Below are 13,485 nucleotides of genomic sequence, written 5' to 3'. Positions count from 1 at the left end.
ACCCTAGCCGGGTGGCTCCATGGATTTGCATGTCATCCCATACACCGAAAGGTCGTGGGTTCGATTCCCCGTCAGGGTGCATACCTAGGTTGTGGGTTCAATCCCTGCTCAGGGCGCATATGATAGACAACCAATTGGTGTTTTTCTCTCACATCGGTATTTCTCTCTTTCTCTCCCCCTTCCTCTCTCTCTCTCTCTCTAAAAAGAAAAATCAATAAAAACATATCCTCAGGTGAGGATTTAATAAAACAAAACACAACTGTGAATGGGGTCCAGCCACACAATGGAATATGATTCAGCCATAAAAAGGAAGAGAATTCCGACATAGGCTACAACGTGGATGAACCTCGAAGACATTATTCTGAGTGAGATAAGCCAGACACAGAAAGACAAATTCACTTCTTCCAGGTCCTCGGAGCAGTCAAATGTATAGAGACAGAAAGTAGAGTCGGGGGCACCCCGGCCTGGGAAGAGGTGGCCGGGAATGGGGAGTGACTGCTTAACGGGGTTTTGATGAAACAATTCTGCGGATGGGTGGCGGAGATGGTGATACAGCAATGTGGCTCCCCTTAATGCCACCGAACTGTAGACCTAAAAATGGTTAAAACGGTCAACTCGATGTTATTTTTCTACCATTTAAAAAACAGGGATAACAATAAATATAAAGAATGAGGGCCCTTGCCTAGAAGAACCCATCGACTGGGAACACCCAAGCTAACAAACCTCCCACGGTGGTCCCCACACCCGGTCCCCTCCCCCCGTCTTGGCCCACCAGCATCGACAGAGAGAGCGATGAACCTCAACAGCACCCCCCAAATCATTTTTATAAGTAAAATGATCTCTGAGCTCTGGCAAACTGCTTCCCTCAGTCGCGTGCATTCACGGGTGGGGAAGGCGGGTGTGTTAGAGCGCGTCCTACTACGGGTTCCGCTTCCTGCTTTTAAATTTTATTTTGTTTTTCGATTACAGTTGACGTGCCATATTATTTTGTATTCGTTTCAGGTGTGCCCGCCCACTTTCTTTGTCCCGACAAAGACACTTGCCCTTCCCACCCGTGTAACCCGAAGCAAAATTAAACAACGCCAGGAATCCCCCTCCTGGTCTCAGGAGCGCCTGGATGTGGAGAAAGATGAGCTGACACCGGTAGGTAGAACGCACACCCATCTCTCTAACGAAGCCGAATTCCAGAGAAGGGGCGGGGGGGGGGGGGGGGGCTGGGGGGGCGGNCGTCTTGGCCCACCAGCATCGACAGAGAGAGCGATGAACCTCAACAGCACCCCCCAAATCATTTTTATAAGTAAAATGATCTCTGAGCTCTGGCAAACTGCTTCCCTCAGTCGCGTGCATTCACGGGTGGGGAAGGCGGGTGTGTTAGAGCGCGTCCTACTACGGGTTCCGCTTCCTGCTTTTAAATTTTATTTTGTTTTTCGATTACAGTTGACGTGCCATATTATTTTGTATTCGTTTCAGGTGTGCCCGCCCACTTTCTTTGTCCCAACAAAGACACTTGCCCTTCCCACCTGTGTAACCCGAAGCAAAATTAAACAACGCCAGGAATCCCCGTCCTGGTCTCAGGAGCGCCTGGATGTGGAGAAAGATGAGCTGACACCGGTAGGTAGAACACACACCCATCTCTCTAAGGAAGCCGAATTCCAGAGAAGGGGTGCGGGGNGGGGGGGGGGGGGGGGGGGGGGGGGGGGGCGGACATGACAACTCACTCCCAGTGCCAGTGACCAGGTATCCTCCTTTACAATGGGACAACCTCTGATGACACGTGACAAAAAGAGAAGTCTGAAGGACAGGCCACTGTTCCAGAAATACTACCGTGATGACGGCAGTCAGCACCCCCCGCCGGGCCTGCCCAGCTCTCTAACTGCTCCACCGGAGGCAGGAGCCCTCAACACGGCAACGGCTTTCCAAGAATTTGTCGTTGGCATTATTAACGCGGACGGCTGCGCACGTTAGAGCCTGAGAAAGAAATCCAGGGCTGCTGACTTTAATTGCAGGTTATTTCAGCCGAGCGCTGTCTTCAAGTTCCGATCAAGTGCTTGCACAAGGACACACATGACGGCTGAAAATCTCCAGGTGAGACAGGATCCTTCCCGATCGGCTGGCAAAGGGGGATGCCCAGGTCTGGGGGACAGAAAGGCCTGGACCCTAAGGGGTGCCCAAAGTTGGCGTCCCTGGGCCACACTAGAAGAAGGAGGGTTGTCCTGGGCCACACATTAAGGACATTGCAACACGCAATCACACACACACACAAAAAATCTCATAATGTTTTAAGTAAATTTACAATTTGGTGTTGGGTCGCACATCGGGCAACCCTGTGGCCCTTCTCAGGACGCTTTCATTTAGCATCCTTTCTACAGTTGGCTGGGACTGGGACATAAAAGTTACAGTCAGGAGTGATCCTTATTTTCACGGAAGCGAGGACTCAGAGGCATCTGGAGAACCAAAGGACTGAAGATAATCAAACACAACGTCAACTTTCGGAAGCTCTGGGAAGACCTTGCTATCAAGCCCATTCATTGAATAAGCATGCCCCGGTCCCTTGCTACCTGGGACCAATCGTGCCTGACAGGATGCAAAAACAGACCAGGGAAAAAATCAATAGGTGAGCTCCAGTCTCAAGAAACAAGTAAGGGCTTAGGACGGACACGCGACAACAGAGTAGTGTGTGGGCATCCAGTGGAGACAGAAACGGGGGAGTGTATCGCCAGGATCTTGGCAGGAAATGGACGGCACCCCGGCTCCCTCCCACCCGGTCATAGGGAAGAGTTTAACAGGCTCCGTCACAGGGCGTTCGGTGGGGTTAGAGAAGCCAACTTTCACCCTATGGTGAGGCAATGCACCCTGAGCCTCGAGGCAGTGACAGGCAGCTACCTCCCTTTGGCCGATGGGCTAGGGGTGGGAACAGTTACTAGAAACAGAGAAAAGCTGGTGAAGGCCGTGGACTAGGAGCCATGGCCCTCAGTGGAAGGAAACCATCGACCGGCAAGAACGTGGTGGGGAAACGAATACCGTGGGCCCTCTCTCCTCCCGTGTTCCCATCTCCTGCTGGGCCCTCCCAATGGCTGAGCCCACCCGGAAGCCAGACAGACCAGGACGCCCTTCGGTCTCTGACGTAGCCCACAGAGCAGGCCCGACAAGAGGGTGCAAGTAGAAAACACCAGATCAGGAGGCCTCCTGGTAAAGAAGGAAATCGGCTGGGCGCAGACGTGGCGAATTTGTACGTGGGGAAACAAGGGCATTCTCAAAGAGGGGTACGGTGTGAGCACCGACCCAGGCCGGCAAGGAAATGGAAAAGAGGGTGTAACTCAGTCTCCCTGACAGGCCCAAAAGAGAGACAAGCCATTGCCAGATGCTAAGGCGGAGCTCCGATTGAAGACTTGGGTTCTCAGGCCAGGACAGGGATTTGGGAGGTGACTTAAAGAAGACAGAGAGCCCTGGCTGGTGTGGCTCAGTGGATTGAGTGCGGGCTGTGAACCCGAGGGTCGCCTGTTCAGTTCCCAGTCGGGGCGCATGCCTGGGTTGTGGGCCAGGTCCCCAGTGATGGCCAAGTGAGAGGCAACCACACACGGATGCTTCTGTCTCTCTTTCTCCCTCCCTTCCCCTCTGTCTAAAAATAAAAATAAATAAAATCTTAAAAGAAAACAACAAAAAACAGAGAGCCACGGAAGGTTTGATAACAGGTGTCTGGGTTAAACTGCATTTCCCCCCAAATCCACGTGGGTGAAGTCATATGTCCAGAATGCGACTGTATTTAGACATGGGGTCATGACAGAGGCAATTAAGTTAAAATGCGGTCATCAGGGCCCTAATTCGATGACTGGAGTCCTTAGGAAAGGAGGAAATTGGGAAAGAAACACGCAGAAGATGAGGTGAAGACACAGGAAGAAGACAACGCAAACTCGCACCAAAGCCGGCAGGTGAAGCCCTTGCCATCGCCGTTCGGTCCTGCCCAGCCCTCCCCTCTGGTGTGATGACAAACTTCCCCTTCCTGGCTTCAGTCCCCTCCACTATGAGGGGGGTTGTGGGTGGCTCTGAGGGCAGGCTTGTCATTCGGTTCAGCCACTGACAGACTCGGGAATTGGAGCTCACAGAAGCTGGCCAGGGACCTCGGTCCCGGCTTGTAAAGAAACGGTGGCGCCCCTGAGCCACCGGACTCTCCTGCGGTTGGTGTAAACAGCTTTGTTCAGATCAAGGGGACCGCCTTCCGTGGGCCAGCTTTTAGCAAAGGTATCTGATGAGCTCAGGGCACCCGCCGCACTCCAAACTCCACAAAAGCCCTCGCTGTCATTTAGGACACCCCGGGGGATTCCAGACAAGGGCCCCAGATGGGATTTCACTGGCTTCCCTCACTGCACCTTGCTCCCTGCTGCTCCCGGCATCACCGGTGCCACCCTGGGAGGCTGCCCTGTCACGAGGCCTTTCCTGCACCCTCTCCTCCTACTCGGCCCTGGGGGAGGTGGTGGCCTCAGCTGCCTCCACCCCCAGGGGCACATTCTACACAAGGGTAGCCTGAGTGAGGAAGGGAGAAAGAAGCCCGTTCTGAAACCAGCCCCCCTCATGGGAAACGCCAGCCATTTTGGCACAGCCTGTGACCACTTCGGGGAAATGAAGCCACCTGGGGGTCTTGCTGGAGATTAAGTTTTATCAGGAGCCAATAATAGCGGGAAATGTCTCTAAAGTTTTCACCCCCTTCCCTGCTCCCGGCTCTTCCTTCTTTGTCCTCCATTTCTACTGAGGAAGCCACCCACCTTCTGGGAGGGCAGATTCAGGGTTGTATCATTTACTTCATAATTACAAAAAAAAGCTGTAATTGCCACCACTGATGGATAGCCCACTACCGAGGTACTTCATAGACAGCATCTTGTAGGAAAGGTATTATCAGCACCTTTTACAGATGAGTAAACTGAGGCTCAGACTGGCCCACGAACACCCAGCTAGAAAGTGGCACAGCCAGGGTTCGACCTCCAGGTGCACCTGACCCCAGAGTTCACCCTGGTCATGGATGAGAATTAACTGTGAAACATTTAGAAAGTGCAGGTTCCCAGGCCCCAGGCCAAACCTACCGAATCACAGTATCTGAGCTGGGGCCCAGGAATCTGTATTTTTTAAACCCATTCTCCTTACTGGGCCACACTCACTGTCTAGGAGACCACCTGGTCCTGAGCACTTGCCATAAACGGCAGTCCTTCTCCTCGTCGTCGTCCTCCTCCTCAACTGTACACCACCAACGTCATTACTCTGGCGGTGACAGGAATCGGAACAGAGGACAAACAGGAAGTACATGGGGGCCTCTTACACCAACTGAATTCTGTGCCTCTCCTTCAGGGAAAGGCTATCAGGCCCCCAGATCTAAATGACCAACCGTGGTGGAAGGGGAACAGAAACACAGCAGAACCAAGGGTGACACACACATCAGGTGTGTGTGTGTGTCTCGCTTCCTCCTCTGGTTCCTAGGGGGCCCCCGTAACAGCCTGGTAAAGAAGCTGCTCCAGTAACTGCTGAAGAGGACTGCCCCCACGTCCCCTGTCATGCTACTGGTTCATCTACACCCCAGCCACCTGGCTCCTACACTCCCAAAAGATTGCCAGTAATTGGTCATTGAAATTCAAGTGGCCGCCATCTTTGGCCACTAGAGATAATAGAGTAAGAAGCAGGCTGCTGCCCTGGCTGGTGTGGCTCAGTGGATTGAGCGCCAGCCTGCAAACCGAAAGGTGGCTGGTTCAATTCCCAGTCAAGGCACATGCCTGGGTTGCTGGCCGGCCCCCAGTAGGGGGTGCACTGGAGGCAAATACACATTAATGTTTTTCTGCCTCTCTTTCTTCTTCCCTTCCTCTGTATCAATATAATCTAAAAAAAAAAAAAAGAACCAGGGTGCTTCAATGGTCTTGCTTTCCAAAAGGCTTGCTTTCCACATGCGACCAGGGCTCAGCCTCCCCCCTTCCACAGTTTCCTTCCTACGAATGAACCAGCAAGCTGGCCAAGTAGCACGGTCGGGCTGGTGAGCAGGTCTACTCGCTCCTGAGTTCAGAGGTCAGGCTTCAAATAAGCCCATTTCCCTCGGCTTGGTTCTAAGGTCACAGACAAGGCCCCCCAAACCCCACCACCTGGGCATGACAGGAAGTGGACAGAGTGTAGATGAATCAAACAAATCTGGTACCATTGGTGAACACGGCCAGTCGGGTGGACGGTGACGGATGGCGGTTCAGTTTGCATCTTTGATTTGAAAGACGCCACATCAGAAATGGCCTCCCGGCACCTAATCAGTTCCAGGAAAGGACCTCGTGCTCCGGGGAGCCAAGGTGGGAGATCAAAGCGTTGCTAGCTGATCATCATTTATCATTAATTACTCGTGAAGTAATCTGACCCAGACCCAGGGCCGCTCCCTACCTCGCATCCTGACAGCCTCACGGGCCACCCTTGATCTCTCAACCCAGCCTGCGTGACACAGAGAGGAGGCCGCCCGAAAACCTGGGAATCAGGAGACCCCGGGTGGCCCCGGCACCCAGTCGTTTACCCACTCCTTCCGCTCTCGTTCACTTTTTAACCCCACGGGCCAGGAAATGCATTAAATATAGCACCCGGCCTCCGCGCCCCCTCCCCTCCACCACGTTTCATTGAATTCCTGAGAGCACGGAAACACATCTGGCGACAAAAGCGCCTCACTACTCCCAGCCGTGGGGCCCCGAGCATGGCGGCGTGCCTCAGAGTGCCCTGGAGTACAGCGCCCTGGAGCTGAGACGACCCACCTCCCGGCCTCCTTGTAAGGATTAAATAAGATCTGGAAGCTGCATCCAAAAACTGGTGCCTAACACTGAGGGAAGAGAGCCAGGGGATGAGGCTGTCCTGGCAGTAATTTACTCTAAAACTGGGGCGGTGGTGGTGGAGGGTGGTATTATTATCACTATATTATTTATACCTTTTTTGTGACTCAGAACTAGTGATAATTTACAATAAATGCCATGGGCTCAATTGTGCCACCCCCCCCACCACATTCCTGTGTTGGAGTCCATGAGCCCCAGGACCTCCAAATGTGACTGTATTTGGAAACACATCTTTAAAGACATAACTAAGTTAAAACCAGGCCATTGGGGCGGGGTGCTACAGTTCAGAGTGACTGGTGTCATTGTAAGGACACAGACACACCCAAAGGGAAGACCTTGCGGACACACACACAGGCTGTGGCAGTCTACAAGCCAAAGACAGGCCTCGGAAGCAATGCACCCTGTCCACTGACACCTGACCTCCGACCTCTGCCCTCTGGCAGCGTGAGAAAATGAATTTCTGTTGTCGAGGCCACACAGTCTGCAGTTACTGTCACAGCAGCCCTCGCAAGCTCGGACAATACACATGGGAGAAGTGATAGGAAACATAAACGAAACGACAAAGGGAAAGACTGGGCTAGCATGGCTTTCAGCAGAAACACAGACCCTCAATGTTCGTGAGGACGTGGAAAGCTGGAACCCTGGTACATAGGGTGGGAAGGGAAACGGCACAGCCACCTCGGCCAACCGTCCAGCCGTCCCTCCAAAAGTTAAACAGAGAGGCACCATCTGATCAGCCTAGGCATCTACCCAAAAGAAGCAAAGACAGAGGCTCACATCAAAACCTGTATACGCATGGACGTGCCTAGCAGCACTATTCACAGTCGCTACAAAGTAGAAACAGCTCCAAAGTGCCCATCAACAGCCCTGGCCAGGTAGCTCCGCTGGTTAGTGTCATCCTCATATGCCAAGGTTGTGGGTTCGATCCCTGGTCAGGGCACATACAAGAATCAACCAGTGAGACCTAGCTGGTGGAGCTAAGTGGATTGAGCGCAGGCTTGGGAACCAAACGGTCACCAGTTCGATTCCCAATTAGGGCACATGCCTGGGTTGCAGGCCAGGTCCCCAGTGGGGGCCACATGAGAGGCAACCACACATTGATGTTTCTCTCTCTCTCTTTCGCCTTCCCTCTCTCTAAAAATAAATACAATCTTTAAAAAAAAGAATCAACCAATGAATGCATAACTAAGTTAAACAACAAATTGATGTTTCTCTTTTCCCTTTCCTCTAACATTCGTTTTTTTAAAACGCCCGTCAACAGATGAATGGATACACAGAATGTAACATGTATCCATACAATAGAATATGACATAGCCACAGACAGGAATGAATAATGATACATGCTAAACTTGGATGAAGCTTAAAAATATTACGCTAAGTGAAAGAAACCAATGACACAGGGCCACATACTATATGATTCCATTTCTATGAATGTCCAGAACAGGCAAACCCACAGAGACAGGAAGTACGTCAGCGACGGCTGGGAGAAAGGGTAGCTTCGGAGAAGGTGCAATGACTGCCGAGGGGGCTTCTTTTGTAGAGTATGAAAATATTCTAAAATTAGATTGTGGGGNGGAATGAATAATGATACATGCTAAACTTGGATGAAGCTTAAAAATATTACGCTAAGTGAAAGAAACCAATGACACAGGGCCACATACTATATGATTCCATTTCTATGAATGTCCAGAACAGGCAAACCCACAGAGACAGGAAGTACGTCAGCGACGGCTGGGAGAAAGGGTAGCTTCAGAGAAGGTGCAATGACTGCCGAGGGGGCTTCTTTTCGAGAGTATGAAAATATTCTAAAATTAGATTGTGGGGATGGCTGTACAACTCCTTCGATATTTTCAATACACCAAAGAATCTCACTGTGCACTGTAACTGGGAGCCTGGGAGGTATGCAAAACCTATTTGCTTTAGTATAAGGTGTTGTAAAAGTGAAACCGGCACCCCAGAAGTGTTGCTGAATGTTGAAGGTTCTTCCCTCTCCCTCCCAATCACTCTTTCCCACCGGCCTAAGGGCTCCAGTTTCTCCCACCGGTGCTGACACCAGCCGAGGTGGGGCTTGGGTGCAGACCAGCGCTTATCACGGACCCTCCTTGAGAATCTTAATCTTAAGTAACGGCTACTCCCCCCAGAAATGGCTATTCCCCCCAGAAGCCAGCTTCCCTGTTCCCAAGCCTTTGGAGGAAGGGGGAGCAGAGGTCTGGTTTGGGGGGGGGAAGCCTAGCCACGAATGATGTGCCTCAGTGAGTTGGGTGTCGTCCTGCAAATTAAAAGGTCACCGGTTCAATTCCCAGTCAGGGCACATGTGTGGGTCGTCACCCAGGGAGCCAGTTGGGGGCGTGTGAGAGGCAACCAATGGATGTTTCTCTTGCACATTGATGTTTCTTTCCCTCTCTTCCTTCCCCTCTAAAATAAGATCTTTTTAAAAGCAAAAAATAAAATGCCCACAAGCCCCCTAGGAGTGAGCCAAGGGTCTCAGGCCCAGAAGCCAGGGCACACGTGTAGTCCTGGAGTGACTTTGCCTGGGGAGGCTCATGTGGGCCTCTCCGTGAGTTCCGAGAGGGCAGTGGGCAGTGGTGAGCTTATCTCTTTAAAAGCCCATATTCTGCAAACCCTGATCCCATGCCCCTCCCCCAAGCAGTGAGGCAAAGCCATGGTTTCCCCAAGGTGCTGTGTCTGCGAGAACAGTTTGTGGTCTGACAAACGGCATTTCTATTTATTGGCCATGTCGGGGAAAGCCAGACTTAAAAACCGTCCCGATCCGGCGGACTGGGGAGCCGAAGGCAGAAGATGGGGTGGCGAATCCTTTTCCATTCTCACTGTCACGTAAACTGCCACTCAGCCTCACAGAGCATTAGGACCCAACACCCTCAATACCACAGGAATGGGTGCCCTGCTCCCCAACAGGTCCACATTTAGGGACGTGCCCCAGGGAGATAAACAACAGGGAAAAGAGTAGCCTAAAACAGCCTGTCCGGTGGAAGGTAGAAAGAAGTGGAAGGTGAGCCACGAGTGGATTTTTAAAAAATTGTTAGATTTTACTTATTTCTTTTTATTTTTAGAGAGGGGGGAGTGAGGAAGAAAGAAAAAGAGAGAAACATTGATGCGTGAGAGATACGTCAATCGGTTGCCTCTCACATGCCCTCACTGGGGGGCCTGGCACACAACCCAGGCACGTGCCCTGACTGGGAATCGAACCGGCGACCTTTCGGTTCATAGGCCAGCATTCAATCCACTGAGCCACACCAGCCAGAGCTAGATTAAAAAAAAAAATTTGGTAGCCACATTTAAAAAGGTAAGAGGAGACAGGTGAAATTAAATTCATAATCTGTCTGTTAAACCCATACATCAACTAGGATTACCCAATTTACTTTTTTAGGGTTGACTGACTCAGCAAATAATAAAAATAAAGTAACCCCAATTACATTTCAGAGCAACAATAAATAATCTTTTTTAGTATAAGTATACTTTTTTAGTATAAGTATACTTTTTTAGTATAAGTATGGGGTATACTTATACCAGAAACTCTATTTGTTGTTTATCTGAAATTCAAATTTAAATGAGCATCTTTTTAAAAATCTGGCAACCTTAACTTCAACATGCAATCACACAAAAAATTAAATTGATGAGATATTTTACGTTGATCTTTTCTGGGGTAAGTCTTTGAAACCTGCTGTGTATCTGACATAGCACTGAACTTGGGCTTGACCTGTTTCAGGTGTTCAACCTGTTTCAGGTGCTCAACAGTCACATAGGGCTTAGTGGCTGCCATTCTGGACAGCATGGGTCTGGAATGTTCCTCTCAGTGTTTACCATAATGACCAAAAAAGAAAATCAGAAATTTGCCAAATACACATCAATGAGGAGGTTGCTCAAGTTACAACTAACATTTGGAGAGCACCAACCATGGGTGGGTCCTTGTCCTAAGGACATTTAATCCTCACAACCACCATTCAAAGAAGATCCCTTTTCACAAATGAGGGAAGGAAGCAAGGTTCTGGGACCTTATACAGCTTGCTTAAGAAAGCGGGGAAGCCCTGGCAGGTTGGCTCAGTTGGTTGGAGCATTGGTCCCATGCCCCAAAAGGTTGCGGGTTTGATTCCTGGTCAGGGCACACACCTAGGTTGCTGGTTCAATCCCCAGTCAGCTTGTATATGGGAGACAACCTATCGAAGTTGCTCTCTCACACTGATGTTTCTCCCTCTCTCTCTCATTCTCTTTCTCTCTCTAAAGTCAATGGAAACATCCTCAGGTGCAGAGTTTTAGGGGAAAAAAAGGTGGTGAAGCTTAGTATAGACAGACGGACAGGAGATGGATAGACTGCTGCTTATAAATCCCACCCCAGCACAGACTTCAGAAGGCAACGTACTGAAACATTACTGGTTTTCTCTGGATGGTGGACTCTGGAGGTGGGCGCTGGTTAAAAGTTTCGGGTCTGCTGTCCACTTATCCGGCCAAGCACCCTAATGAGGGACACTTCTCCGTTTATAGCCTCAGTGTCTTCATCTGTAAAACAGGGCCCACGTGTCTACTCCACAGGGTTGTTGGGTCTAAATAAGACACGGGATGTAGAGCCCTAGGCAGCGTGACCTGCTCCCAGTAAGTTCTAGAGATGTCAGTAGTTTCCCTCCTGGTGCCTTAGTCCTTTCCTGTTTGATAAGAGTTTTTTACGGTGAGCACCAATCTAATTTACAAAGATAAAAAAAATCACTTTCCAAAGAGAAGAAAACAGCCCACAAAGCAGCTGGGGGGAAAAAGAAAGGAAGGAGAGAAAGCAGGGGCTTGGGGGAGGGGGGTGGAGAAAGAAAAAGGGAAAGAGAGAAAGAAAATTACTTTAATCACAGGGAAAGGTGAGGCATCACTTCGCAATTTCCTGAGTCACCACCAGGGGTCACTGTCTGCAACTCCCGCGCTAGCGAAAAGGATCCCTTTCAAAAACCAAAAACTTGCAATGAACAATCGCAAAACCATCTCAACTGGGATGCCCTCTCCCAGGAGTTCCCCCTGGAAAGGTGCCGACGTTCACCTTACAGGAGATGGAAAAGGCCAAGGAAATGGTGTTCCAACTGCGGACAACCTGCCTCTTACCTTTGGAGTCTTCTTTGGCCAAGTGACTACAGGGACCCCGGTGATAGCCAGACTGGGGTCGTCCTCAGCGTGCTCCTTCAGGACATTCTGTGGCCAAACAAAGGAGCCATATTAGCCCAGGGTAGGGGGAAGGTCTTTCAAGGGGCCTGGAGGCCAAACCTAAGCCGGAGAGCAAACCCCTGAGAGCTGTCCCCCTCCCCCACTGCATCACCACCCACATACTCAAAAGAAACCAAGTCAATGTTACCGATTTGTAAATGTTGTTTACACTGGTCTTGGTTCACCAGTATATCCCCCCAAAGCCTCCCACAATGGCTAACCTATTGTAAGCTTCCAGTAAATAACTTTTTAAAAAAGCCATAAATTCCCAAGGAGGGACTTTCTACAAAATGCCTGATCAGTATGCCTCAAATCCATGAAGGTCAATAAAAACAGGGGAAGTGTGAGAACGGCCACCGCCAAAAGCAGCCTAAAGAGAGAGGAGAGTAAATGTGATCGGGTTTCCTGGGGGATCCAGGAAGAGATAAAGGACATTAGGTAAAGACGGGGGAGATACGAGTGACTAGGGACTTCAGTTAATAGTAATGTATCAATATTGGTTCATTGATTGTAACACGTGTACTATACTAACGTAAGACATTCGTCATCGAGGAAACTAGCCCTGACTTGGTTGAGCAAAGTCCTGCAAAGCAGAAGGAAGCCGGTTCAATTCCCAGTCAGGATACTTGCCTGGGTTGCCCAGGGCCCCAGCTGAGGGTGTGAGAGAAGCAACCAATAGATGTTTCTCTCACACATCGTTTCCCTTTCTCTCTTCCTCCCTTCCCCTCTCTCTAAAAATAAATAAACAAATTTTTTTAAAAGAGAGAGAAGTGTGTGTGTGTGTAGGTATATGGAAACTCTCTGTACTACCCACCAATTTTTTCTGTAAGTGTAAAACTCTTCAAAAACATAAAGTCTATTCATAGAAAACGCTTTTTTAGATGCGCAGGCCACAACAGTAAAGGTAAAATGCAATGCGTCAAACTTTCTACCGCGCACACATCTAAAAAGACACACAACAGAACGGGAACGGAGAATAAGGACATGATTCAACTCTGGAGGGCACTTCGTGTGGGTGGGGCAATCAGGGAGATTACCAAGGGCTGGGGGGGGGACAGTGGGAACCACCTGAGCCTAGGGGAAGCCACCATTTAGAATTGCCAATTCCTGATGATGTACAAGGCCCACCAACTTTTCACCAGTTTCCGTTTTTGAGTATTGCTTTTAAATGCACCACAGACACTGTACTCCTTAGTACGTAGGCCTGGGTACCAGGCCCCTGAGACCAGAGTTCCCAGACAGGCTTCCTACGTGAAGCCATTTCCCCTCTCGCATGGCCCTCAGTGACCACCAGGGGGCGACGTGGGCTCTGCCCCTCAGGAAAAGCGTTTCCATTTGCCCATGACAAGCTGTAGGCCGGGATACCTCAATTGAAGATTATCTCTGAGAAATAAATAGTGCCAAAGGCAATGTTGCCATTGGCTTCCCGAGGCTCTGCCAGCATTTATACACTCCC

General features: G+C 50.2%; 1 protein-coding gene across 8 annotated transcripts in view; it reads right to left on the bottom strand.

Annotated features, from left to right (window-relative positions):
• Nucleotides 1-13,485, bottom strand: part of KDM2B (lysine demethylase 2B) — a 103,173-nt gene that overhangs the window by 33,078 nt on the left and 56,610 nt on the right. For all 8 annotated transcript variants that reach the window (XM_037052037.1, XM_037052038.1, XM_037052039.1 and 5 more), the window contains one exon: nucleotides 11,931-12,017. In XM_037052037.1, coding sequence (XP_036907932.1) covers nucleotides 11,931-12,017 — 87 coding nt within the window. The remainder of the gene's footprint in view (nucleotides 1-11,930; nucleotides 12,018-13,485) is intronic.

The sequence above is a fragment of the Sturnira hondurensis genome, unplaced genomic scaffold (genome assembly GCF_014824575.4).
Source record: "Sturnira hondurensis isolate 20B ecotype Veracruz unplaced genomic scaffold, ASM1482457v3 Scaffold0007406, whole genome shotgun sequence".
Taxonomy (NCBI): domain Eukaryota; kingdom Metazoa; phylum Chordata; class Mammalia; order Chiroptera; family Phyllostomidae; genus Sturnira; species Sturnira hondurensis.
The sequence above is the reverse complement of the archived record's forward strand: the minus strand, read 5'-3'. Positions and strand labels throughout refer to the sequence as shown.